This window comes from Capra hircus, chromosome 13, assembly GCF_001704415.2.
Source record: "Capra hircus breed San Clemente chromosome 13, ASM170441v1, whole genome shotgun sequence".
Classification (NCBI taxonomy): domain Eukaryota; kingdom Metazoa; phylum Chordata; class Mammalia; order Artiodactyla; family Bovidae; genus Capra; species Capra hircus.
In genome coordinates, this window is record NC_030820.1 from 35,813,061 (window position 1) to 35,840,985 (window position 27,925).

At 40.0% G+C, this 27,925-nt stretch overlaps 1 protein-coding gene across 1 annotated transcript in view; it reads left to right on the forward strand.

Annotated features, from left to right (window-relative positions):
• MPP7 (membrane palmitoylated protein 7) overlaps nt 1-27,925 on the forward strand; it is a 233,881-nt gene that overhangs the window by 131,466 nt on the left and 74,490 nt on the right. Inside the window, exons 4-5 of the mRNA XM_018057215.1 lie at nt 16,964-17,041; nt 19,364-19,444. Of these exons, the coding sequence (XP_017912704.1) occupies nt 16,964-17,041; nt 19,364-19,444 (159 nt within the window). The remainder of the gene's footprint in view (nt 1-16,963; nt 17,042-19,363; nt 19,445-27,925) is intronic.

Consider the following 27,925-nt stretch of genomic DNA (forward strand, 5'->3'; position numbering starts at 1 on the left):
TCGTTTATTTTTCTGGAATTGAGCTGCAGAAGTTGCTTGTATATTTTTGAGATTAGTTGTTTGTCAGTTGTTTCATTTGCTATTATTTTCTCCCATTCAGAAGGCTGTCTTTTCACCTTGCTTATATTTTCCTTTGTTGTACAGAAGCTTTTAATTTTAATTAGATCCCATTTGTTTATTTTTGCTTTTATTTCCAGAATTCTGGGAGGTGGATCATAGAGGATCCTGCTGTGATTTATGTCTGAGAGTGTTTTGCCTATGTTCTCCTCTAGGAGTTTTATAGTTTCTGATCTTACATTTAGATCTTTAATCCATTTTGAGTTTATTTTTGTGTACGGTGTTAGAAAGTGATCTAGTTTCATTCTTTTACAAGTGGTTGACCAGTTTTCCCAGCACCACTTGTTAAAGAGATTGTCTTTACTCCATTGTATATTCTTGCCTCCTTTGTCAAAGATAAGGTGTCCATATGTGTGTGGATTTATCTCTGGGCTTTCTATTTTGTTCCATTGATCTATATGTCTGTCTTTGTGCCAGTACCATACTGTCTTGATGACTGTGGCTTTGTAGTAGAGCCTGAAGTCAGGCAAGTTGATTCCTCCAGTTCCATTCTTCTTTCTCAAGATTGCTTTGGCTATTCGAGGTTTTTTGTATTTCCATACAAATCTTGAAATTATTTGTTCTAGTTCTGTGAAAAATGTGGCTGGTAGCTTGACAGGGATTGCATTGAATTTGTAAATTGCTTTGGGTAGTATACTCATTTTCACTATATTGATTCTTCCAATCCATGAACATGGTATATTTCTCCATCTATTAGTGTCCTCTTTGATTTCTTTCATCAGTGTTTTATAGTTTTCTATATATAGGTCTTTAGTTTCTTTAGGTAGATATATTCCTAAGTATTTTATTCTTTTCGTTGTCAATGGTGAATGGAATTGTTTCCTTAATTTCTTTTTCTACTTTCTCATTATTCGTGTATAGGAATGCAAGGGATTTCTGTGTGTTGATTTTATATCCTGCAACTTTACTATATTCATTGATTAGCTCTAGTAATTTTCTGGTGGAGTCTTTAGGGTTTTCCATGTAGAGGATCATGTCATCTGCAAACAGTGAGAGTTTTACTTCTTCTTTTCCAATTTGGATTCCTTTTATTTCTTTTTCTGCTCTGATTGCTGTGGCCAAAACTTCCAGAACTATGTTGAATAGTAGCGGTGAAAGTGGACACCCTTGTCTTGTTCCTGACTTTAGGGGAAATGCTTTCAATTTTTCACCATTGAGGATAATGTTTGCTGTGGGTTTGTCATATATAGCTTTTATTATGTTGAGGTATGTTCCTTCTATTCCTGCTTTCTGGAGAGTTTTTATCATAACACCTATCCTCTTCAAACTCTTCCAGAAAATTGCAGAGGAAGGTAAACTTCCAAACTCATTCTATGAGGCCACCATCACCCTAATACCAAAACCTGACAAAGATGTCACAAAAAAGGAAAACTACAGGCCAATATCACTGATGAACATAGATGCAAAAATCCTCAACAAAATTCTAGCAATCAGAATCCAACAACACATTAAAAAGATCATACACCATGACCAAGTGGGCTTTATCCCAGGGATGCAAGGATTCTTCAATATCCGCAAATCAATCAATGTAATTCACCACATTAACAAATTGAAAAATAAAAACCATATGATTATCTCAATAGATGCAGAGAAAGCCTTTGACAAAATTCAACATCCATTTATGATAAAAACTCTTCAGAAAGCAGGAATAGAAGGAACATACCTCAACATAATAAAAGCAATATATGACAAACCCACAGCAAACATTATCCTCAATGGTGAAAAAACAGATTTTATATTTATGTACCTTTTGGTATCTGAGATAGTTTTAAAGCTAGTAGAAAGGCATAAAAGGTTTATAGCTTCATTTCCATAAAGATGTTTTCACATATACCCTTTCAGTTCTAAGGACTTAATAGAGTGAAAATTGGAAAAATAATCTTAGAAAACTGAGGGTTCTTTTTTTAATTAGAAATAAATTACAGATATTTAAACTTACACTTTAAAAGTCTAGGACATTTAGCTTTGAGGTGGTTGGAAAATTTTGTTTTGGAACAAGATTAAAATGGTAATTTTGGTCTGAATTTCTCCAGCACACGCAGAGACCATCTCCCTATAAGCAAAGTCATTTTAAGTTTTTGTTTCTTATTGACCAAGAGGTATGTTTGATTATTCATGCCTGCAAATCCTCATGTATATTAGCAGCTTTGTTTTTCTGTTTAAAAATGCTTTTCCATAGAAAGACAAACATTTTAGTTAACTCTGCCAAAAATAAGAGAGGAGTAGTTAGCTGTGTCTTATATAAAACTTAGAGGAGGAAGAAAATAATGCCTTTTTTGTAGATGTGGTACACTTGCCGTCGATTTGCTACAACTGTAAATACAGTTATTTAAGGGCATTAAAATATTCTAGCTGTGATGGTAGTAGAACAAGCTAATGGCTTTTTATGTTATTAGAGAAAGCAGAAAAATAAAAGAGCATTTTAGAATAGAAAAATGTGTAAAAAGAAAAAATATAAATAGAAAAATGTACATAAATGTGTGAGAGAAAGAACAGTTTTGAAACAGTGCAATAAATAAAAGAAGATGATAAGAGCAGTCTTGGGCTGATGCCAGAGGCACTTGGTCTGGGACACTGTTATAAATTGCATAGGTTTAAACGTACTAACATTTGCAGCAACAGGCCAGAGTGAAAGACATCAAATGTCAGGACTCTGACAAAAATGTGAATAATGAGACATTCAGGGATGGAGCCAACCTAAATTTCATGGAATGCTGAAACCTGTTGTGTGTCTCTGCTTAACTCTTTGCTGCTGCTAAGTCACTTCAGTCGTGTCCAACTCTTCACGACCCCATGGTCTGCAGCCTACCAGGCTCCTCCGACCATGGGATTTTCCAGGCAAGAGTTTAACTCTGTAAAGTATACTTAGTCTTTTACTTGGCTTCCCTGGTGACTCAATTGGTAATGCAGGAGATGCCGGTTCGATCCTTGGGTCGGGAAGATCCCCTGAAGAAGGGAATGGCAACTCGCTCCAATTTTCTTGTCTGGGAAATCCCATGGATAGAGGAGCCTGGCGGGCTACAGTCCATGGGGTCACAAGAGCCAGACACTACTTAGCAACTAAACCACCACCAGTCTTTCATTTAAAGCTTCTTGTCACCACTTTTCAGACTTGGAACACATGGCTTTATAGAAAAGTACCACCTGGTTCTGAGAGTAATAGGTATCAGGAACCAACTCACCTGCCAATGCAGGAGGTGCTAGAGACACACGTTCAGTCCTAGATTGAGACGATCCCCTTGGAGAAGGGCATGACAACCCACTCTAGTATTCTTGCCTGGAGAATCCCCATGGACAGAGAAGCCTGGTGGGCTAGTCAGCTGGGGTTGTGAAGAGTTGGACATGACTGAAGTGACTTAGCATGCACGTGTGCACCACCTCACTGTGAGAGTAATAGGTATCAGGAACCCGGACCTGCGGGTTCAGGTCAAATGCTGGATCCCAAAGAAAGTGTGAGTAAGGTAGAAAATATTAACATTCTTTTTCTAGAGTCGAACAGTTCACTGTGGGTGGGACAACCACAAAGAAATGTTAGCTTCTGCTTTCATTTACTATAGGCACTCAGAATTTTATATAGGGGCGACTTGATTCTCAGAGTGTGGTCTGTGGAACCCTGAGGATCCTAGAGACTTTCAGGGGTCTGCAAGGTCAAAGCTGTTTTTGTAATAATATTATGATGTTATTTACTTTTTATCACTGGATTGGCATTTGCATTGGTGGGTCAGAGTACCGGTGTGTCCACAGAAGTCGGGGCAGTGGTCCCATGTGGTGCCAGTTGGTCATCATTACATTCTTACTACTGCACACACACAGTAAGAAACAAATGTCAGTTTTAATTAAGAATGTGCTTGGTCAAGCAAAAAAAGATGAATTGCATTAAATGACGACTATGGAGGACGTGTCTTTCTACCCTCCTTGTAACACAGAAGATGGGAGATGTACTCAGAAGCCCTTTGGATCAGAGCAGTTGTAGGATTGAGAACTAAACCAGCTGCCATTTTCATAGGATACCATTTGCACCTTTCAGAATGACCAATACAGAAACTACATTTATTTGGATAAGGTGATGTTTGAAAACATTTTCTCAAATAACTGAAGTCAGCCTGTCACTTCAGGGACGGCAATTCACCATAGTGTTGCCAATGATAAAATTCAAGCTTTCAAAGAGTCGCTAGAATTTTGAAGACCTGTGTCGGCCAACACCATGAGATCGGTGGTTATATTAGTGAATATGATTCTGTTGTTGTGCCATGAAATGTGTAAACATTTTGCAAACTCGTGTAACTCATTGAAGCACTGTTTTCCACATGAACATTGCCTGAAATCACAAAATTAGATGTGGACAGAGGGCCATGTGGAGGGCAGAGGAGGTCCATAATTGTGATGGAATCTGGGAGGCTCATGGATATCGCCTCAGAGTTCACATTGCAGCTCTACCTACCACCTGTAGCCATCTCTCTATCACTGAGTCCCAAGACTCTTCACAGTCAGTGGAAATAATATGACTTCTTCCTCCCAGCTTGTGTGAGGCCTGATTTTCTTCTTGTATTTCAACGAAAGTGACCTGTCCCAACACACTGAATGCAGAGGCACACTGGAAAATTCAGCTGCTTCAGCCAGAATGGAAAGATACTGATAAATTTGTAAAATAGTATAACTTCTTTCTAAAATTTTTATTCTGAAAATGTTTGCATTTTATGAAAAATGTTAACATGGTGTTTATTCTAAATTACTAAAAATTTAAAATTTCTTAGTTTAAATTTCACTGCTGGAAATATCAATGAAAAAGACCCACACAAGAATCTGCTTCACATAAGAATCTGATGGTAAAGAATCTGCCTGCAATGCAGGAGACCTGCCTTTGATGCCTGGGTGGGGAAGATCCCCTGGAGGAGGGAATGCAACCCACTCTAGTATTCTTGCCTGGAGAATTCCATGGAAAAAGGAGCCTGGCAGGCTAGAGCCCATGGGGTCTCAAAGAGTTGGACACGAATGAGCGAGTAACACTTTTACTTTCAAGAACTCTTTGAGGTCCTCATTGAATTTTAAGAGGACGAAGGGGATCTGATACAGAAAGTATGAGATGGCAGTTGGTTGGACCACTGTAATCAGCACATTGAACAGCTCAGTGCAAATAAAAGGCAGTTTTAATTTTCCTCTAGTCCCTGTACCAAACTTTGTTACATTGAGACTAGCTTTTCTATGTCTTAAGTAAAATTTCTTTCAAAGTCTGTAACTCCCAAGACCTTTTCAGGTATTAAAGGACCTTTAGGCTCCCTTGTCATATCGGATTTATATCTCACCTTCTTCCTTCCCTAGGGCCAGCCAGGGGTAGCCAAGCTGATGGGGTGGGGTGGGCAGTATGTCATTTCATCCCCTCACCGCTCTATGCACGCACACACACAGCTCCCCACCCTCTCCCCTCCACCCCCCACCCTCATCTGTCTCTCTCTCTCTCTCTTTCTCCCCTTGGGAGATGGCCTGGTTTACTCTTGGGAGATCAAGTTTGGGAGTAAAAAAAAGAGGTGAGGGGGAATGGGACACTGTTTTTTGCTCAATTGTCTGCATTGTTGCTGCTTTTCAGACTGACACACTTCCTGGCATGTGCATCTCTTTGTGTTAAGGACACAGAAGTTACATATCTCCTGGGGCACAGTTGGTGTGATGACAACCTTTGCTGTGCAGTTTTTTTGGGCTCCAAAATCACTGCAGATGGTGATTGCAGCCATGAAATTAAAAGACGCTTACTCCTTGGAAGAAAAGTTATGACCAACCTAGATAGCATATTGAAAAGCAGAGACATTACTTTGCCAACAAAGGTCCGTCTAGTCAAGGCTATGGTTTTTCCAGTGGTCATGTATGGATGTGAAAGTTGGACTGTGAAGAAAGCTGAGCACCGAAGAATCAATGCTTTTGAACTGTGGTGTTGGAGAAGACTCTTGAGAGTCCCTTGGACTGCAAGGAGATCCAACCAGTCCATTCTGAAGGAGATCAACCCTGGGTGTTCTTTGGAAGGACTAATGCTAAAGCTGAAACTCCAGTACTTTGGCCACCTGATGCGAAGAGTTGACTCATTGGAAAAGACTCTGATGCTGGGAGGGTTTGGGGGCAGAAGGAGAAGGGGGCGACAGAGGATGAGATGGCTGGATGGCATCACCAACTCGATGGATGTGAGTCTGAGTGAACTCTGGGAGTTGGTGATGGACAGGGAGGCCTGGCGTGCTGTGATTCATGGGATTGCAAAGAGTCGGACACGACTGAGCGACTGAATTGAACTGAACTGGCTGGGTTACCAGCAAGGCAGCTCAAGCTACTACCTTCAGTGGGGGCCCCATACCCACCCAGGAAATCCAAATGTCATTGAACACCAAGCTAGAGTTCCCCACACCGCTCTAGATTTATCCTGCCGTTTCTTCTCATTTCTCTCCATCCTCTGGTTAGATCGACACAAAGGCTAAACCAACTAGTTGGCCACCTGAGCTGGAGAGTATCTTTTCAGTATCTTTTGTTATCTGTACTTCATTCTCTGTGAGGGATTCTCTTAGAGGATTGCTTCGCTAGCCTGAAGACTCCTTATTCCTAGTTTCCTCTTTTTCCTGTCTTGATAAGACAGTTTTTCTTTGTCTTCTTTTGTATAGAGTTACACACACACACATACTCTCTACATGCACACACAGGGAAGGGACAGATGGGACAGTAGCCATGGTCGATGGTTATATTTCAACCACCTCTACAGCTCTCGACAGATACATTTCTAGTCGTTGGATATTTTCTTAGACTGTGGACTTAACTGGCTTCTCGGGTAGCTTCCAACAGCTAGCGGTAAAGAACACACCTGCCATTGAAGGAGACATAAGAGATGGGGGTTTGATCCCTGGGTTGGGAAGATCTGCAGGAGAAGGGCACGGCAACTCACTCCAGTATTCTTGCCTGGAGAATCTCAGACAGAGAATCCTGTCAGGCTACAGTCCATAAGATTGCAAAGAGTTGGACATGACTGATGTGACTTAGCACGCATATGGACTTAACACTTTTTCTTCAGCTATGGGCACTAGACATCAGTTTGGAGGCAAGAAGGAAAAAAAAAAAATCACACCATCCTTTTAAATTGTGATCTTAGAATGTTACTGGCTAGCTGGGATTTCAAGATTCATAGATCCCTTTATCGTGAATAATAATGATAACTTTTGAGCTTCTGTTTTATGAGAGGTATTGGACTAGGAGCAAAGGGTATAGTAGGAACTCTAGGGACATTGCCCTTAGTTTATGGATTTCATTATCTCATGTGGACAGGTGCAAGCCAATAGAGAAATTGTCAGCGAATCTGAAATCTGGTCAGGGTGATGATCAAAAAAAAGGGGGGAATATCAGGACAGATAGTGGGGGGTGCTAATTTGAGTGGGTGGGACCCTCAGGGACTGTGTTTTTGTCTAAGTGACATTTGAGCTGAGACCCAAAGCTGTGTGTGGGCACCCGCATAGCTCAGCAGCATAACAGGCAGAGTGAATGCCCTGATGGAGGAGGAGGCCCGAGGGGTGAGGAACTAGCCTAAAGTCCCTGTGGTTGGGCACTTGTTGGGGGCACAGCTCCAGCTGGAATCAGGTAGGGGCTGGGCCATGCAGGAGCCCAGCTACCTTGAATTTCAAGGTGCATTGGCAGCCTACCCTTAATCTCAAGTGCAGTGTCAAACATAGACAGATTTGAGTAAGGAAGTGACAACTAATTTATGATTGCTCGGTGTTTCTACTGTGAGTGAAGTCTGGATTCTGACACTCGTTTTCCATATAGTCACGTTGGAATGTACTGCCCTCTCTTTACCAGATCCTAGCTCATCTCAAAAGTATGCGTTTCCTCATCAACTTCAACAGAACTTGGGGTTGTGGGCAAAGGGTCTTTAAATTCCCATAGGGAGATGAGAGCCAACCATGGTGGCTAGTTTGGTGTGGTCTCTGAAGTAATTCTGGTGGCGACTGTCCGTTTTCCAAGAACCCTTGCATCTAGCAGTTAAACTCTTTTCTGTGTGAGGAGTTTGTCCTTTCTTCTCCCCAAAGACAGGACGTTCTCTTTTGGGAACAGGGCATCCAGGGTGATGCTTGCTTTACACGGGTCCCTTTTTCACATGGGGACGAATGTGCCCATTTACATTTTTCATCGCAGACCACATTCTGCCAGGAAATCCCATGGGTCTTGTGCCCTCTCCACCATTTGCTACTTGGTGTGGTCAGATTTAACATCTGCCTTTTCTGTGTTCACCCGGGCTTAACCCTGTGGCCACTGCCTTCATTCAAGTCCATTTATTCTTTCACTTTGTTTTTGAAGACATGTTGGGATGGGGGATGGCATTTAATCAGAAACATGTATTTTCTGCTTGTACCAAGGTGGTAATTTTGCTTCGATGTTTTATCTTCAAGCATTAACTGTATTTTATGTGTGTGCGATGTGATATTGTCAAGGAGAAACTAGTGCGTCCTTTCCTTGGAGTGTTAGTGGAGGGTCTGAGGGAAAATCAGGACATACACTATCATTTTGGGGGTATATTCTATTTTCTAGAGACAGCGTGAAGCTCTTTTAATGGTTACTTTAATTTTCACAATATCATAGGTTTTAGGGCTTCCCAGGTGGCTCAGTGGTAACTAATCCACCTGCAATGCAGGAAACCCAGGTTCGATCCCTGGACTGGGAAGATCCCCTAGAGAAGGAAATGGCAAGCCACTCACTCCAGTATTCTTGCCTGGGGAATGGACAGAGGAGCCTGGTAGGCTGCAGTTCGTGGGGTCACAAAGAGTTGGACACAACTTTGCTACTAAACAACAACAATAGTAGGTACTATAGGTACTATTATTATGCTGTTCTGAAGGCTGGAAGTCCAGGATCAGTGCTGCAGCAGATCTGAGGTCTGGTGAGGGCCTGCTTCCTGGATCGTAAACGTCCCTCATTCTGTTCTGTGTCCTCCCCTGTGGACTGGGGAAGGAGGGGGAGGGACCCTCTGGGGTCTTTTTTATTAGAGCACTAACCTTTTTGTGGAGATGTCTGCGCTCCTGACCTGATCACCCTCTATAGACCCATCTCCTGGTAACATCACATTAGGGGAATAAGTGGCAACATATGAAACATGAAGACTTTCTTTTAGAGCTGTAATGACAGTGCTTGCATGTTAACATGTAAACTCCAAGTAAGCCTAGAACATAATTATTGCTACTTGTATTCTGAGACCTGTCCCAGCTCCATGTCCTTACATTACCCCATCTGCCATTCGCGATACCATCTTCCATCTCTCTGATGAACATTTAGCAGTTCCTGGCTTTTCAATTATTATTGAAATAACAGATCTTTTTTTAATGGCAATCTGATCATTTCACTATGAGGGGAAGAATGAACGAGGTATGTACCAATATTGGATGGTTTATATACTTCTGGAGTGAATAACTCAAGTTCAGTTTTTGTTGAATCACTAACACATTCCAAAGACACTTTAATGCCCTGGCTACTCCCTCTAGAATATTGTTCTGGGAACTAAAGGAATCCGATCTGCCGAGAAAGTTCTGGGAAGTAATTTCAAATAGAAGCACTACATAGTCAACCAAAATCAAGTTTGTTGCTTTTTATAATTTATCTTAAGCCTAAAAACCGTTTTTTGATATTTACAACCACTTTATCCCATGTCCCTTATAAGAATCTTTGTAGCAATGTTGCCGGCATCTTGGCCTCAATTGCAGGCAAAGTAGCGGGGGCTCCCCTCTTCCCCCTTCTGGCTGTGTCCCAGGAATAGGTACAGGCTCAAAGTTCTGTGTTTTAGCTATGCTTGTAAGCACAGGCATACTCATAAACTCATGTCACAGAGAACAGCAGTCTGAAGACAAACGTAAGGATCTCTCCTTCAGCCACCAAAAAGTTAATTCAAATTAAATGAACTATTCTTTTCAACTTAAAAAATCCCCAAACAAACCATTAAGATCAGGTAGAAACACTGACCAAAATGGATCTCACTGGGCAAATGAACCTAATTACTCATGAAAGTTCAAATATAAAAGTACCTTGAATCTCCTCCTGGAAGCAAAAAGTTATTTTTTCCCCTCACTTTTCTAATAATATTGCACAAGGGAACCGGATGCTACCTTATTAGATGCCAGAATTAATTTACATTAAATTACTGACCCAGTCTTGTAATTCTTACAACAAGTTCTTCCAAGTTCTGGGTAAGAATCACAGGTGTTTAAAAAATATATTACTGAGCTTGTAAGAAAGAAAGGAAAATCACTTGTTGTAGAAATGAGGTGGAAACTGAATGCTCTACAGGTAACTGGTGTTGAGCTTCTGTTGTGTCTGTGATGAGGGGAATGGCCAGAGGTGGGGTAGGGGGCCACTGTCTTGACGTTTGGGCTGCAGGAGATATTGAGAAACAGAGAAAATGGTTACTCTGTTAGTGAATGGGCAGGGGAGGAAAATTTTGAGTCCCTTTCTAGGGAGAGGGTGAGGAATTTGATCTGTCTCTTCTTGGGATTAGGTAGGAACAGAAGAAAGTCCACTTTAAGAATGGTAACCATGAGTTTGTTGGTCCATAGCTTGGGGTTTGAGTTTTTTACCTACAAAATCTAAGTGCCCTGGGCTGTGACATTAAGCGGAAGGGTTAATGATGGTTCTACCTCGCCTATCGGAAGCAAATAAAGAATATTTCTGTAAAGGTATACCTTTTACCTAGGACTCCTTCATATAACACCCCAACTGAAGACTTCTAACAACCCTCAATTACAGAGCATTTGAGAATACAGTTTATCTTCAGCGTCTAGTCAGCAGACACACCAACAGCAAGATTAAAACATAAGCACTCTATATAATCAATGTTGTATAGCCTATAAAATAAGGACATTTAAAGTGATATTAGTCACAAAAGAAGGCCATGATCATAGTAACTAGTGGTAGGAAAAGAGAACAGAAAGATCTGTCAAATTCTTTGAACTATAGAAATAAAAAGTATAGTCATTAAAAAAAGAATCACCCAAAAAACTCTGTGTCTAGATTCATCAGAGATTAGACAAGGCTTAAGAGAACAAAGTAAAAGGGGAATTAGATCTCAGGAAAACTCCCAGGATGCAGAGAGAGAATGAAATTAAGACATACCTACTTGGTGGTTCTTTTGATTATAGGATCCAAAAAGCTTTGTATAAGAATTAAAGGGCTAAGAAGTTTGGTCTTAATAACTATCGAGAGTGTAGATCAAAAGTACAAACACCAAATAAGAAATGGTAACAAGAGAAAAACTATGGAGTAAATCCAAAGACTTCTAAGAGACTATTTTGTGTGAGTAGCACTTTCACTTTTCACTTTCATGGAGAAGGAAATGGCAACCCACTCCAGTGTTCTTGCCTGGAGAATCCCAGGGACGGTGGAGCCTGGTGGGCTGCCATCTATGGCGTCGCACAGAGTCGGACACGACTGAAGCGACTTAGCAGCAGCAGCAGCAGCAGCTTCAGATAGATCTTTTTAAAGCCAGACAAAAATAGGTAACTTTCTAGGGAATAGTATTTTCTGCACCTACTAGGACACATAGAAACAACAAATTGGAGAAATTGCTATTAACAAAGCAGAGGAAATAAAATATCAAAATACCAGAGTCAGCTGGTTTCTCAGGGGAACACCATCAGATATTTAAGAAAGATATCACTCCGCTGGTATTTAGATGCTTCCAAAGCACATAAAGGGAGAAAGCTTCCATAGTTTAAAAATAATCAAAGTGTAGCTTTGATATCAAAGACCCAGTGGGGACCAAAAGAAGTACCAGTATTAGTTATGAATATTGATGCAGAAATTCTAAATAGAGTACTGGTCAATGGAATTCTCCACTGATTAAAAGAACAATATGTTGGAACACATGAAGTTCATGGTGGGAATACAGGGATGGGTCGGTATTTGGAAACCTCTAAAGAGAACTCATATTAATCAGATAGGAAAAACAGTATGCATCTACTATAAAACATTTTGTGGATTTGAGCATTCATTCTCTAAAAGTACTCTTAATAAATTTAGAGCATGTAGATACTGATTTCACAAGATAGGTCTATGGCACTGTAAAGCCAATGTTTATCACCTTAAAGGCAAGAATAAAACAAGCATTCAACTCTCATCAGTTTTATACCCTTTTTTGTTTTTTTCTGGAGGTGTCAGCCGAGAAAATTAGCCCTGAGAGGGAGACGAGGCGTGTGAGGCGCAGAGGAGGACGCAGAGTTGGCACCACTGCCTCTGCTCTTGGTTGTTTCTTTGTTTTAAATTCACAACTTCTCTTCCTCATCCCTTTTGTTCTCTTGAGCTAAAGTTTTTTTTTTTTTTTTTCCCCTTTTGGAGAAAGATTAAATTATTAGTCTTAAAAGAGGGTATCAGCCATTAGCATACTTTCATTTTAAAAAATGTTTACACAATATCATGTGTAATTCTTGGCTGTCATTGTGTCCAGTGGGTCTTCTTTTAATACCGAATTCCCTCCTCTCTGTGTTTTAAATAAAGGAGGGCGATAGGTGTGTGTGTGCACACATGTGCATGCATGTAGTGTCTGTATGCAAACATGTGCCACTTTTGGATGAGTACTGTGATTGAACACAGCAGAGATTCAAACTACTGTATAGTTCTTTTCAGTGCTTTTTAATACTCAGAAGGGAAGGAAAGGATTTTACAGCTTTGATTTATTTGCTGTCATTCAGATAACCTTGGCTGTGTTTGGCAGTTTACCTCTACACGTCATTGAGACATTATTTAAAACAAATGATTGCATCGAGACTAGTCAGGTTTTATTTACTGAAGCTTATTTAAGGCAGTTTCTTCTGTACATGTACCAAAGTGAGAATACTGGCACCAGATTTCCTTACAAACATTGAACATTTATTTTCAAGATGTGAATGTAAATAAAGGTACTTAGTCAATGGCACCCCACTCCAGTACTCTTGCCTGGAAAATCCCATGGATGGAGGAGCCTGGTGGGTTGCAGTGTATGGGGTCGCTGAGAATCAGACAAGACTGAGCAACTTCACTTTCACTTTTCACTTTCATGCATTGGAGAAGGCAATGGCAACCCACTCCAGTGTTCTTGCCTGGAGAATCCCAGGGACGGGGGAGCCTGGTGGGCTGCCGTTTATGGGGTTGCACAGAGTCAGACACGACTGAAGCGACTTAGCAGTAGCAGCAGCAGCAGAGCTTTCCTATAAGATTTGGTTACATCTAGAAATGACTTTTATTTTAAATAACTTCTCTCCTGTTTAGATATGTAATTATAGAAAACAAGTCCTTATGAGCACTATTTAATGGAGCATAAATGTATATGTGTTTTGAATTTTCCTTTTTTCTTAATAGTGTGTTGTAAACATTTTAACATATGCCATTCCTTTTTAGGATTTTTTTTGAATAATTGCATATATTTTTATCATATGAAATTAATGTAACCAGAGTTTTCCTCTTCTCTCCAGTTTTTTTTTAACCCCTAGCTTCTTTCTATCTTCAGTTTCTTCCGTTTTTGCTCTTTTATTCTTCAAGGGAGAAAAGCGAAGTACACTTTTATTATGTAGTTGAATCTGCAAAGGGAAATGTTTAATTAAAATAAATGAGATTTTTCAGCTTTGGTGATCCATTGTATTTAGTAAGGGATGCTATTTGTCTTATTGCTGAAGGACATCTTGGATTATTTATCTGTCTTTTGGATTCCAGAATGTTACCCCTCAGGGGAACTTGCCAAACTATATATCAGCGTGAACTTTTCTGGGGCATTACAGAGTGAATAATATAAAGTATTGCCATGTTATCTAATATAAAAGCCACTGGTCACATAGGAATTTTTAAATGAAAATTAAAAATTCATTTCCTCACGTCCAGTAGCCATGCTCAGTCCAGGAACCCCAAGGCTAGTGACTCAGCTCCTGGGCAAGCAGGGCAGGTCCAGCCTCAGAAGGTTTCTTTGTGAACCTTGGGGTCAAGTCTGTACATCTTACCTGTTTGTGTATTACAGTTTTTACGTCAGTTTGGTTTTAAAGTTTTGTTCCTAGTATACTGGGCTTCCCTAGTGGCTCAGTGGTAAAGAATCTGCCTGCAATGGAGGAGATGTCAGTTTGATCCCTGGCTCAGGAAGATCCCCTGGAGAAGAAAATGGCAACCCACTCCAGTATGCTTATTTGGAAAATCTCATGGACAGAGAAGCCTGCTGGGCTTCAGTCCATGGGGTTGCAAAGAGTGACCACGACTGAGCTACTAAATAACAGCCATTATAAATACTAGTAAAAAAACAGAATTTCAGTATGTTTGGAAAAAGTGAACAGTTCAAAATTATTTAGAGTAATTTTCACTTTGCTAACCAACTTAATTTTTAAAATTATGTTTTGAAGTAGCACACCTTTGAACAAAGGGTTTCCAGTAACTGGAAATTCTAGGAGAACATTTAAAATATTGCTAGTATAGTATAGCTGGAGAAGGCAATGGCAGCTCACTCCAGTACTCTTGCCTGGAAAATCCCATGGACGGAGGAGCCTGGTAGGCCACAGTCCATGGGGTCGTGAAGAGTTGGACACGACTGAGCGACTTCACTTTCGCTTTTCACTTTCGTGCATTGGAGAAGGAAATAGCAACCCACTCCAGTGTTCTTTCCTGGAGAAACCCAGGGGCGGCGGAGCCTGGTGGGCTGCCGTCTATGGAATCACACAGTCGGAGACGACTGAAGTGGCTTAGCAGCAGCAGCAGTGTAATACAGAGTCCAGGGATGGGCAGGGAGGGATGGACTCTTACACCTTTGAGTGAGGATCTAGAGAGGATGATGTAGGAAGAGGAAGCTGTTTTTAAAAGATACTCAGAAGCAGCAAATTAAATGGAGAAATAGAGCACTTATCTGGGGCATGTAATTTTAGGTTATAATTATAGTAGTTTGATAAATTGAGAAAAATGAGCAACCAGAAGAAAGGAAAAACCAAGGGGGAGGGGTGGATGGGAACTGTCAGTCATCCTGTTGTCATTGGCAACAGCCATTGTGATTTGTCGCTTCTCTATCCAGCCTCCTTTCTGTCATATTCACTCAGCTGTGAATGAGGTCAGTGGAGAATGTGGATGAGATGTTAGTCTGAGACAGACTAGTGGAGTGATTAAGTGCTCTGATGCTGAGCCAGATGGCCTGAGTTTTAAATCCCAGCTCCTCCATTTACTATTTGTGGGACCACAGCCAGTCATTTAACTGTGTATCTGTTTATCTGTAAGATGGTGCTGTCTACCTTTCAATGTTCTTGTGAGGGTCATGGAATTAAAATCTACTAAACTCACTGAAGCCCGTATTATTAAGAGTACTAATGACTAGTCTGAGGTAGTACAGGCATAGGGTGAAAGCCTGATTTGGCTAAGCCTTGGGGTTTATTGTTGCAGGAAGGCAGGACGCTTAAAGAGGTAGCTGCAATACAGTTAGATGAGTTTTGTGGGCAAGGAAGTTTAGTATTCTATGATAGTATCTGTTCAAGTGACCTAATTCTTGATAATTATTTAAGCAAAATTAGTTTAACTTTTAGGATGGTTGGTTTTTATTTTAGAGTATACTTTAATAGTTTCTTCAAATCAACTATTACTTGTTTCATAGCTTCTATTCTCCAAAATTTGCTTATTTTCATAATATGATAAAAGTTGCAAGCTTCCAAAATGTTAAATAAGAACGTTACCTTGATCATTCTGGTAATATCATAAGTGTCAAAACTCTTTCCCTGATGCTCTGCATTGCGGTTGCCAACAAGGTAAGAAAATCCTCTCTTAGCAATAGCATCTGGCTAATCAAAATAAAATCTGTCTTCCAGACTTTTTACAAGAGTTTGCTTAGTTTCAAGCATAATTAAGAGAGTATCTTACTTGATACCTATTAAGAACAGGAAATCATGAGATACAACCGTTTTTCATATATAAGTGGGAGAGCAGTCATCTCAAATGTAAATACAAAGAGGCTAAAGTATATTTTCAAGCATAAAAATGTAAAGGCACCCATGTAAGAGCTGAAATAGATTACACTTAGGTGCTAAGAGTTATACATTTGTCAAAGCACCTTTCATTTCTTAACTATCTTTCTGGTTGTATTTTTTAATTTATTTTTTATTAACTATCATTCTAGATTTTTTTTTAAAGGAACTCAGTTTGTCCTATAATGCATTAAAATATATTCTTTTGTGTTCCTGGGGTGATGGTGATAGGAAATGAAGAATAAAATTATCCTGTATTAAGAGAATTTTTACTGGTTTTCCAAAATGAAAAACTGAAGCTGAATAGTTATGAGAGATGTCTCTAGTTATGAGAAATCCCTTTGTTTTGTAGAAGTTTGGATGGGAGCAGGGGAAAAAATAAAGGCGTGAAGGAGCCCTATGCTGGGTGAGATGTCTTCCTAGAGGGCTGGCCCTTAGTCTGCACATTGCCTGGTTCTTCGTTCTGGGCCGTTATTACACACCAACTGTCAGGATGTGGCTGCCAGTTTCTTGCTTAGCTTTAATCATAATTTATGTTTTTAGCAGGAATATAACCTATGACCACTGCCTGAAGTACTGAAGCAATTATATTTTACAAATTAAAGATTGTATAAAACTAATGGTTATTTGGGGGGAACAAAGATTTCATTTTTGCATGAGTTCTGTGTCACGATAATCCCACCCCCTGCCCCCCCAGTTTGACTTCATGTTACAAACATGGAAGTGTTGTCCTAGATGAATTATACACACCTATTGTCATCTGTGGGTTTATAGAAACATGTTTGTCTAGAATGTTCAGTAGACCAGTCTCGATTGAAATGATCAGAATGTGTAAATGTCTCAGGTGGTTCGCTGGCAGGTGAACTTAAATTCGTTTGCCTTTCTTCTAGATTCATGAGAAACTTCACTACTACGAGAAGCAGAACCCTGTGCCCGTCCTCCAGGGCGCGGCAGCCTTGGCCAATGATGTAAGTGTGCCTTCCCGGCTCAGGGGGACTCGTCCTCTGCAACCCCCTGGGGCAGGACTCATCCTAGTTGTAGACAGATGTGTGTGCTCTGGAACTGCACACTGAAAGAAGCTGTAGATGGCTCTAAAAGGCCTGAGTTTACCACTGAGTTTACACTGACCCTAGGCTGATTTTCCTTCACTTTCCTATCTTAAAGATTTTGCATGGAGATGCCCTCTAGTCCTTCCTTGATAACTACAGAATAGAAATTTTAGGCTGTGCCTCTGTGGGGAGAGATGCTATCAGCTGCCAGTGTCTGAGAAAGTCCCAGGCAAGAGAAATGCTTTGGAGAAATAGAGACAAATGAGATGGCTCTATCGCTGACAGTCCTGAAAACGACAGATGCTAGCATAGGAATGAGGCGGATGAAATACATAAAAAGACAGGGTTGTTTTTAAAATGGATTATAAAGCATGGTAATGATTTATGGATGTGAGACCTTTCCAAATTACCTTCATAACCAAAAAATAAATTTGAGCTGCTGTTGGCATTGATGGAGTAGTTAATTTCCTGTAGCTATAATTTTATTTTAAATGTGGAACAGGGAACTAACTTGCTGTTTCTTACTGTTAACTTTCGGACTCAGATGAATTGAGCACAGACCTGGATAAACTGGAGGGGACACTTAAGCTGGACAAGAAGCACATGTGGTTGGAAGCTGGTTTTAGTGACATCCTTCAGCCTGCTGTTGTTTAATGTTTTAAACTACTATGATAAAACTATAGTTCAGTTTAGTAAGAGATTAGAGCTATAAGTATAATATTATGGAAACAAAAACTAACCATCTTCAGAGGTTGATTTTCTTTGTTAGTACTGTGTATTCTAGTTTAGAAAATAAAGCTTGTATAGTGAATCTCCAAGTTGTATATTTTCCATTTAGTTCCCAAACATTTTTTTCTTCCATTTGTAGCTACAGAGATTACAAATTACAAGGATGTTGCAATATACATGTTTTGTGAAGAAGCTTACCTCTGAGTTGCAGAACCTAAACACTTGACACTTGGAAAAACCTTGAAAACCAGTTTTAAAACACTTACTGTTGAGAGTTTGGGGAAATATTTATTTATAAAACAATGTAATTGAGGCACAATCATGTTACAACATATTGCACTTTTTTTAAATTAGAGATTTTTGTGCAAATATAATCTTAGCATTTTGTAATTTATCTCAGAAGTGTATTTAAACGTTTAAAAGTGCAAAAAGCCCTTTGTGTCTTTTTGTAAATAAAAAATTTTGTAAAATTGTTACCTTGAAAAAGGAAAAGTACCTTTTGAAATATATTCAGTGAATGTATCAATTTTATCTGGTCTTATTTTCTGTGTATAATTTATTATTACACCCCTCATTTAGAGAAAAGTCCTTTCCCAAGATATGAACAATTATTTTTAACTTGCTAGAAACTATAGGGACAAATGGAAAATTGATGCAGTGTTTTGAGAAGGGTTTTTAAATGAAAATATATGTACATATTTTGCATTCTGTGCTGCATTTTTCATATTTTGAATGTTTTTTTCCTATTTGAATCTTGCTTTTCTTCTTATGAAAATGTTATGATCCTTCTGAGAGCCTAAGATTACATAGAGATTTTGATAAAAAGGCCCTCTTAATGAAGAATACCAGGTAGGGTCCAAGCTCTGCTCCTTTATCTAGCTGGAAGCAACCAATGGGAATTTATAATCCTGGTCAGAGAACAGTCAGGATCTGTGGGACCAGCATAGTTGTCAAGCTATTATAAGTCATTTTATGATTAACCTATTTTATATGTAACAGACTGTATAGGTAAACATAATAAAAGTTTCACATCATTTGCTCTTTTAGGGGCATTCTCGTTCTTTTTACCCCAGCTCTAAACAGCAAGCTACTGTGGGTTTTTGGAAACCCTGTGGATTTCACCACCTCATTCAGAAGTTCTTTTTTCTGTTTTTTTTCCTTTTTTTTCTTTTTACGGTGTCAACACTTGATCCAGTCGTTTTTACAAGTGGTCCTTTGTCTGCATGCAAAAGACCATTTTGCAGATGAAGTGCTGGGGTTTGCCCTCATTGCAATAAATCAGAAAGGGATCTGGCTGATATGATTTCTTGAGTTGTACTCAGCCGGGAGCTGGGTCTGAAAGCAGGGCTACTAAGAGCCTCAAAAGAAGAGCAGTGATTGATAGTCTGTTTTCTTTCTTGCTGACTTGAGCTTAATCGCTGGAAAGTAGCAAGATAGCTTCTCAGTTGTCACAGGTGGAGCACACCCTGTTCTCACTAACTGTTCTTCATGTCAATGTGATCTCCCGTGCAGCTGGCGGAGGAGCTTCAGAACAAGCCATTAAACAGTGAGATCAGAGAGCTGTTGAAGCTACTGTCAAAACCCAATGTGAAGGTGAGGACGTGTGACACCTGTAATAAATATCTCCAAAAAGGGCCACTTTCTGGGACTTGAGATGGATTTTGTTTCAACCATCAATTTTCAAGTAAATATGTTTTCGAATAGTGCACAGTATTTTAATCACTTTAATCCCGTTAAGGAAGAAGAGTTGCGTTTTTGATGATGATGTTGTGACAATCTATAAAATACTTAAATTGGGAGGCTCATGATTTAAGTTGGAAGACAGAATGGAGCTTCAAGGTCATCTTTCTTTTAAATGAAGTTTAGAGTACAGGATACAGAACCTATTAAGTGATTTTGTGTAGGTTTGTTTTACTTGGCTAGTTAATGGTGTGCCAGTATGTTTGACAACAATATCTATTTCTCTATGGGACCTTGTCAGCATTCCTCTTCCTCCTCCAGCTTCCTCTGCATTTCCTGCTCACTCCTCTATCATTTTGTGTTTCAATGGACCCTGCTATTTTACAGAGCAAAGCAGTTTTCCAGTAAAATATTGGTAGATCCATCTTGTTTCTCCCCACCATTTTTTGTACAAGTTTATCACTTATTTTCCCTCCAGCTGTGATTGGTCAACATAACCTATACATTTTGGACTTGATAACTAATGTACTTGTATGTGAAATATTGTTCAGGAGTCAGAATAACATATAGATAGGTAATTATATAATTAAAGTGATTAGGTATCTCATATTTCTGTTAAGCATTTATAGACTGTTGAATGAAAATGTCCACCTAAATGCAAAAACTGGTGATTTCTACCTTTTTTGAAAAATGTCCTTTGCAGTGGTACTATATGTGGTCTTAAGCTGATATTCTGTACAAAAAAGATCTTCACGACACAGATAATCACGATGGTGTGATCATTCACCTAGAGCCAGACATCCGGGAACATGAAGTCAAGTGGGCCTTAGAAAGCATCACTATGAACAAAGCTAGTGGAGTTGATGGAATTCCAGTTGAGCTATTTCAAATCCTGAAAGATGATGCTGTGAAAGTGCTGCACTCAATATGCCAGCAATATTGTAAAAATTAACAGTGGCCACAGGACTGGAAAAGGTCAATTTTCATTCCAATCCCAAAGAAAGGCAATGCCAAAGAATGCTCAAGCTACCACACAATTGCACTCATCTCACACACTAGTAAAGTAATTGCTCAAAATTCTCCAAGCCAGGCATCAGCAATACGTAAACCGTGAACTCCCTGATGTTCAAGCTAGTCTTAGAAAAGGCAGAGGAACCAGAGATCAAATTGCCAACATCCGCTGGATCATGGAAAAAGCAAGAGAGTTCCAGAAAAACATCCATTTCTGCTTTATTGACTATGCCAAAGCCTTTGACTGTGTGGATCACAATAAACTGTGGAAAATTCTGAAAGAGATGGGAATACCAGGCCACCTGACCTGCCTCTTGAGAAATCTGTATGCAGGTCAGGAAGCAACAGTTAGAACTGGACATGGAACAACAGACTGGTTCCAAATAGGAAAAGGAGTACGTCAAGGCTGTATATTGTCACCCTGCTTATTTAACTTCTGTGCAGAATACATCATGAGAAACGCTGCGCTGGAAGAAGCACAAGCTGAAATCAAGATTGCTGGGAGAAATATCAGTAATCTCAGATATGCAGATGACGCCACCCTTATGGCAGAAAGTGAAGAGGAACTAAAAAGCCCCTTGATGAAAGTGAAAGAGGAGAGTGAAAAAGTTGGCTTAAAGCTCAACATTCAGAAAACGAAGATCATGGCATCTGGTCCCATCACTTCATGGGAAATAGAAGGGGAAACAGTGTCAAAGACTTTATTTTTGGGGGCTCCAAAATCACTGCAGATGGTGACTGCAGCCATGAAATTAAAAGACGCTTACTCCTTGGAAGAAAAATTATGACCAACCTAGATAGCATATTGAAAAGCAGACACATTACTTTGCCGACTAAGGTCCGTCTAGTTAAGGCTATGGTTTTTCCTGTGGTCATGTATGGATGTGAGAGTTGGACTGTGAAGAAAGCGGAGCAGCGAAGAATCAATGCTTTTGAACTGTGGTGTTGGAGAAGACTCTTGAGAGTCCCTTGGACTGCAAGCAGATCCAACCAGTCCATTCTAAAGGAGATCAGCCCTGGGATTTCTTTGGAAGGGATGATGCTAAAGCTGAAGCTCCAGTACTTTGGCCACCTCATGCGAAGAGTTGACTCATTGGAAAAGACTCTGATGCTGGGAGGGATTGGGGGCAGGAGAAGGGGATGACAGAGGATAAGATGGCTGGATGGCATCACTGACTCAATGGACGTGAGTCTGAGTGAACTCCGGGAGATGGTGATGGACAAGGAGGCCTGGCGTGCCATGATTCACGGAGTCGCAGAGAGTCGGACACGACTGAGCGACTGAACTGAACTGAAGCTGATATTCAGAAAAAGAAAGTATTAAATAAAACATAAAGTGAGAACATGTATGGCCTATGATTTCTCAACCATATAAGCAAATATAAAGCAAATGAATGTATATCTGTAAAGGGTAAATGAACTATGATTAGTGATGTGAGATGAACTGGCTGGTGCAGAGAAGATTTGTTGCATTTAGTTCTAGAAGAAGAAAGATCCTATTACTGTAGAATGGTTGCCTGATATTGAAGAGAGAGTACACAGAAAGTGAAGAGCTTAGGGGAGATTCATGAATGCTCTGAAACATTCTTCACTGGGCCCTTCCATGTTCTGCACATGGAAAGTTGATATTAATCAGAACATAGGGAGAAGCCTTGAGGTGCTTGGTAAACTCCTTTTTGAGAGTATTATCTTGGTTTGAATCTTAGAAACTAAAGAGGAATGTTTCTGACCCCTAGCAAACAAAATGTATTTTTTGTATTCCATTCAAGAGTGTTTGAAATGGAATAGCTAGTAATTAGGAGGGTTTCAGTTCAGTTCAGTTGCTCAGTTGTGTCCAACTCTTTGCGACCCCATGAATCGCAGCATGCCAGGCCTCCCTGTCCATCACCATCTCCCGGAGTTCACTCAGACTCACGTCCATCGAGTCGGTGATGCCATCCAGCCATCTTATCCTCGGTCGTCCCCTACTCCTCCTGCCCCCAATCCCTCCCAGCATCAGAGTCTTTTCCAATGAGTCAACTCTTCGCATGAGGTGGCCAAAGTACTGGAGCTTCAGCTTTAGCATCATTCCTTCCAAAGAAATCCCAGGGCTGATCTCCTTCAGGATGGACTGGTTGGATCTGCTTGCAGTCCAAGGGACTCTCAAGAGTCTTTTCCAACACCACAGTTCAAAAGCATCAATTCTTCGCTGCTCAGCCTTCTTCACAGTCCAACTCTCACACCCATACGTGACCACAGGAAAAACCATAGCCTTGACTAGATGGACCTTAGTCGGCAAAGTAATGTCTCTGCTTTTCAATATGCTATCTAGGTTGGTCGTAACTTTTCTTCCAAGGAGGAAGCGTCTTTTAATTTCATGGCTGCAGTCACCATCTGCAGTGATTTTGGAGCCCCAAAAAATAAAGTCTGACACTGTTTCCACTGTTTCCCCTTCTATTTCCCATGAAGTGATGGGACCAGATGCCATGATCTTCGTTTTCTGAATGTTGAGCTTTAAGCCAACTTTTTCACTCTCCTCTTTCACTTTCATCAAGAGGCTTTTTAGCTCCTCTTCACTTTCTGCCATAAGGGTGGCGTCATCTGCATATCTGAGGTTATTGATATTTCTCCCAGCAATCTTGATTTCAGCTTGTGCTTCTTCCAGCGCAGTGTTTCTCATGATGTATTCTGCACAGAAGTTAAATAAGCAGGGTGACAATATACAGCCTTGACGTACTCCTTTTCCTATTTGGAACCAGTCTGTTGTTCCATGTCCAGTTCTAACTGTTGCTTCCTGACCTGCATACAGATTTCTCAAGAGGCAGGTCAGGTGGCCTGCTATTTCCGTCTCTTTCAGAATTTTCCACAGTTTATTGTGATCCACACAGTCAAAGGCTTTGGCATAGTCAATAAAGCAGAAATAGTTGTTTTTCTGGAACTCTCTTGCTTTTTCCATGATCCAGCGGATGTTGGCAATTTGATCTCTGGTTCCTCTGCCTTTTCTAAAACCAGCTTGAACATCAGGGATTTCACGGTTCACATATTGCTGAAGCCTGGCTCGGAGAATTTTGAGTATTACTTTACTAGCATGTGAGATGAGTGCAGTTGTGTGGTAGTTTGAGCATTCTTTTGCATTTCCTTTCTTTGGGATTGGAATGAAAAGTGACCTTTTCCAGTAAACTGGATGGAAACTGTTGTTTGGCTGGAGAGAGCAGTGCTGGATCTTAGTTGGTTATAAGGTTATAGAAGATGTGTCTGCCCCAGGTTCCTAGATAGTTTCTTGAGTGATGAGAGCACTGGGAGTGTCTTTTGTACTTACATATGTCTCTGACCCAGTCTGTGGCACAGGTCTCCTGAAAACCTTGTAACTTTGTAAGTGATAAGGGCAATAGGAGCATCTCTGTTCTAATGTGGTAACTCTGGGTGGGTTTCTATCTGGAGGCTGGTCACCAGCAAGACCACACCAGGATTAGAAGCTTAGAATTTTCAGCCTCACTCTCTAACCAATTATGTTTTAGAAATTAAAGATTTTATAAAGTTAATGGTTATTTGGGGGAAACGAAGCTTTCATTTTCACATGAGTTCTAGTAATGATGATTCCACTCCCCAGTTTGACTTCATGTTACAAATATGGAAGCATCATAATAGATGAATTAATTATGCCTACATGAGACAGTTCCACAAAATCCCCAAAGTGTAATGTCCAGAGAACTTTCAGGCTCAGGACACATCCATGTACTAGGAAGGGGATGCACCCAATGCCATGGGGCAGAAACTCCTACCCTCCCCTGTGTAACTCTTCATCTGGCTGTTCATCTATGTCTTTTTATCATAGCCTTTACTAAACTGGTAAATGTAGGTGCTTCCCTGAATCCTGTGACATGCTGGAACAAGTTGTTCAAACCCATGGAGGGGGTTATTGGGACCTCTGATCTACAATGGGTTGACCAGAAGCACAGGTGGCCACCTGAAGTGGTGACCTGGTGCTCTCTCCCGGGGGATGAACTCAGAACTGGGTTGAATTCCAGGACACCCAGATGGCATCATAGAAAATGCGTGGTGTCAAGAATCCCCCCCCAACACATTTGGTAATGAGAGTTTTGTTTTGTGTGAGCAGAAAGGGAGGCACACAGGAGGAAAGGAAACAAACTCCAGAAGGAAGAGAAATGTCGGTTCCCTTTATGATGGCATCGTGCAACACCATTGGATGAAGCTTTATAATTAAGTGCTTAAACTTTGTTATGGCAAAAATACCTCAGATGAATGATTTTGTCTATTTTCGCATTTATATAACAGAGTGGCTAAGGAATGGCTGAGAAGTCAGCATGGAAGGTGTGTATTCACCTTTCATGTAGGAAAATAACATGTAGAAAATGGGTAATGTTGCAGACTCATGATGGTACAGTCAACAGCGACAATTTCTCATTCACGTCTCGAGAAGAAAATATTTTTCTTTGCAGTTTCCCCTAGCATTTAACATTACTTTCTTCGAAATCAGTTATACTAACCACCATCACGCTGAATCTCTCTTTTGAAGGTAATTACTTTAAGAGGCATAGTTCCCAAATAAATTTTAAGCTATTTCAAAATACAATCAAATACTTTTTGTCTTGGGAACAAATGAAAAAATTTGCTTTTTGCATTTTTTCTGAGAGCAAAGCAAGGTGCAATGGAATATAACATATATACATGAATAGTGAGTGAAAGTTGCTCAGTTGGGTCCAACTGTTTGCCATCCCATGGACTGTAGCCCACCAGGCTTCTCTGTCCATGGACTTCTTCCGGTAAGAAGACAGGAGTAGGTTGCCATTTCCTTTTCTAATTAGGGGAGATAGGGGAACGAATTATTTACTTTTTGAAGATTGCTCTTCCAGTTAAAATATTTAATTCACAATACTGAAAGGAAACCTGAAGTGTACCTCCAAAGTAATAATGATTTTTTAAAAACACGCATATATATATACAACCAAGTATGCAGCCCACGATAAAATGATAATATGTGATATCTATAGATCTGCCAACTCATTTTTGAAAAGCGTTTAAACTTTCTTTGGTAAAATGTAAATGTCAGCACAGTTGGATCTTTGTTCATTTATTCTTACATAAATTCAGTGCCTACTCTGTGCAGTCCCCATAGATACACCTTGAGGAAGATACATGAACACATGTGAAGAATAGTGAAGGTGATAGGAGAAATAGTGGGTAAAAAGAGGGAACACCCAGAAATAGTGTGGAACACGTAGGAATGGAGACAGGGTTGAAGAATACTTTGCAGACAGAGGATGTGGTCCATATAAGGTGAAAGCTGGAGATTGAGTGTGAGGTAAGCAGAGTCAGGAATCTGTCAGGAGTGGGAGGCAAAGAAAGAAAGGTTTCAGTACAGTGACTAGTATGTGAAGTCCCACAAAGAAAATAATTTGTGAAGTTCGAGGATGTACAGCAGACTTCAAACTGTGGCTGATAAACAGCTTATAAAAAAGGGAAGGGCAGGAGCTGGACAGTAATGCCTGTGAGTCAGGGCTGGACATCCTGGTTTGCCCAGGACAGTCTTTTTTTTTTGCCAGACCAGTTCCAGTGTTATTAACAGCCTCCCTTTTAATTTTCCTTGTTTCCTTATTTAGATGATATATTCTATGGACTTTCTAATTATGGGCTTATTCAAAAGTTTGAATTTCCTTCTAGGAGCAGTGGAAAGTCATTGGAAGGGTTTAAATAAGTGACACCATCAATCTTGAGTGTAATATGCACAGCAGTTCCCTGGGGTGGAGGGTTGGTGGCAGGATCAGAGGAATGGGTCCTGAATGGAGGAAGCCAAGGGGGAGCCTATAGAAATGATTAGGGTAATATGTGATAGTGGTCCTAACGAAGAATGTGAAGGATGGAGGCAAGGGAGTGGGGGATGGGTGGAATTGGATGTATTTTCAATATGAGGTGTTGGGACAGCTGCTTAATTATTTGGAAAAAATAAAGAGGCCTACTAAAATGGAATCCAAACATATTAAAGATGGAAGTGTAAAAATTGAACCATAATCATGGGATAGAAGAAGAGCATTTGCAGCTTCAGGGACAGTTGGACACACACATATGAAAAGTTAAAAAAAAAATTCGTACATGAGGTTGGAAGGAATAACATCCTTATAAATGATTTGTGATATTACCTTTAATAAAATATGCTAGTTTATTTGTTGCTGTTCAGTTGCTAAGTCATGTCCAACTCTTTGCGACCCCATGGACTGCAGCATGCCAGGCTCCTCTGTCCTCCACTGGCTCCCAGAGTTTGCTCAGATTGGTGTCCATTGATTTGGTGATGCTGTCTAACCATCTCATCCTCTGCTGCTCCTTTCTCCTTTTGCCTTCAGTCTCTCCCAGCATTAGGGTGTTTTCCTAGTGAGTTGGCTCTTTGTGTCAGGTGGCCAAAGTATTGGAGCTTCAGCAACAGTCTTTCCAATAGTTTACTACCTTGACTTTAGTTTTGCCTTTAACAGGTGACTTGATAAAACTTTAAGAAATAAGCAGAAAGCAATTTTGGATAATACATAATTGTGTTTTGAATTTAAATTAAAAAATAAAAGTATCCGTTGCTTTCCTAGTGAAGACCATTCATATGCTTAATGACTTTTTATTTCTTCTGTAAATCATGTATTCATATACTTTTAGTAGTAGTTCATCTTAACTGACTGCATTACCTTTCATTCTTTTTTGTATACAAAAATATTGCGCATATATTTCCCACCATTATAAATAGGGTAATAGGATGTACTACTTCCTGTACTGGATTACACTCAGGCTTCAAATTTTTGAATTGATCAGTTGCCATATACAAAAAACTAATAATTGTTATTCAGTAGTGTCTACAAAATCCAGTCTTATTGTCCAAATCTTAAAGTCCAGGAAAAGTAAAGTATAAAGGAAGCCACATGGTGTAAACGGTGGTGGTAGTGTCACAAAAGGCCACATAGATATAACACACTCTAAAGCATGCTGCAGTGGGGGAGGGGCAAGGACCCATGTAGGGGCACTGAAGGAGGGAGCCTGATTTCTACAGAGACTTTGTTTCCAGAGAAAGCAGAATCATCAGTAAATAAAAGCACTTCCTAGGCATCACGTTGCCACATTAAAGGCAAATCAGCCTCTTTGAGTTGTCATTCAGTGGCTCTTTTTTGATAAAAGTGAGGTGACATCATCTCTAGAACATGGTTTTATAATTTAGGAAGTCAGGGAAAATTTGGTAGATTTTAAAAAAGGCAATAAAATAAAAAGATTTGTTGTAATTTTTTAGCTTTCCAAAACATTCACTTACCAGAAATTACTCATTGCCCGGGCATGCAGAAAGGACGAGACTTCATTAAAGCATACTGAAGGGAAAAGTTAAGCTTCCTTCTGGAGGAATAAATCAAGGTTACT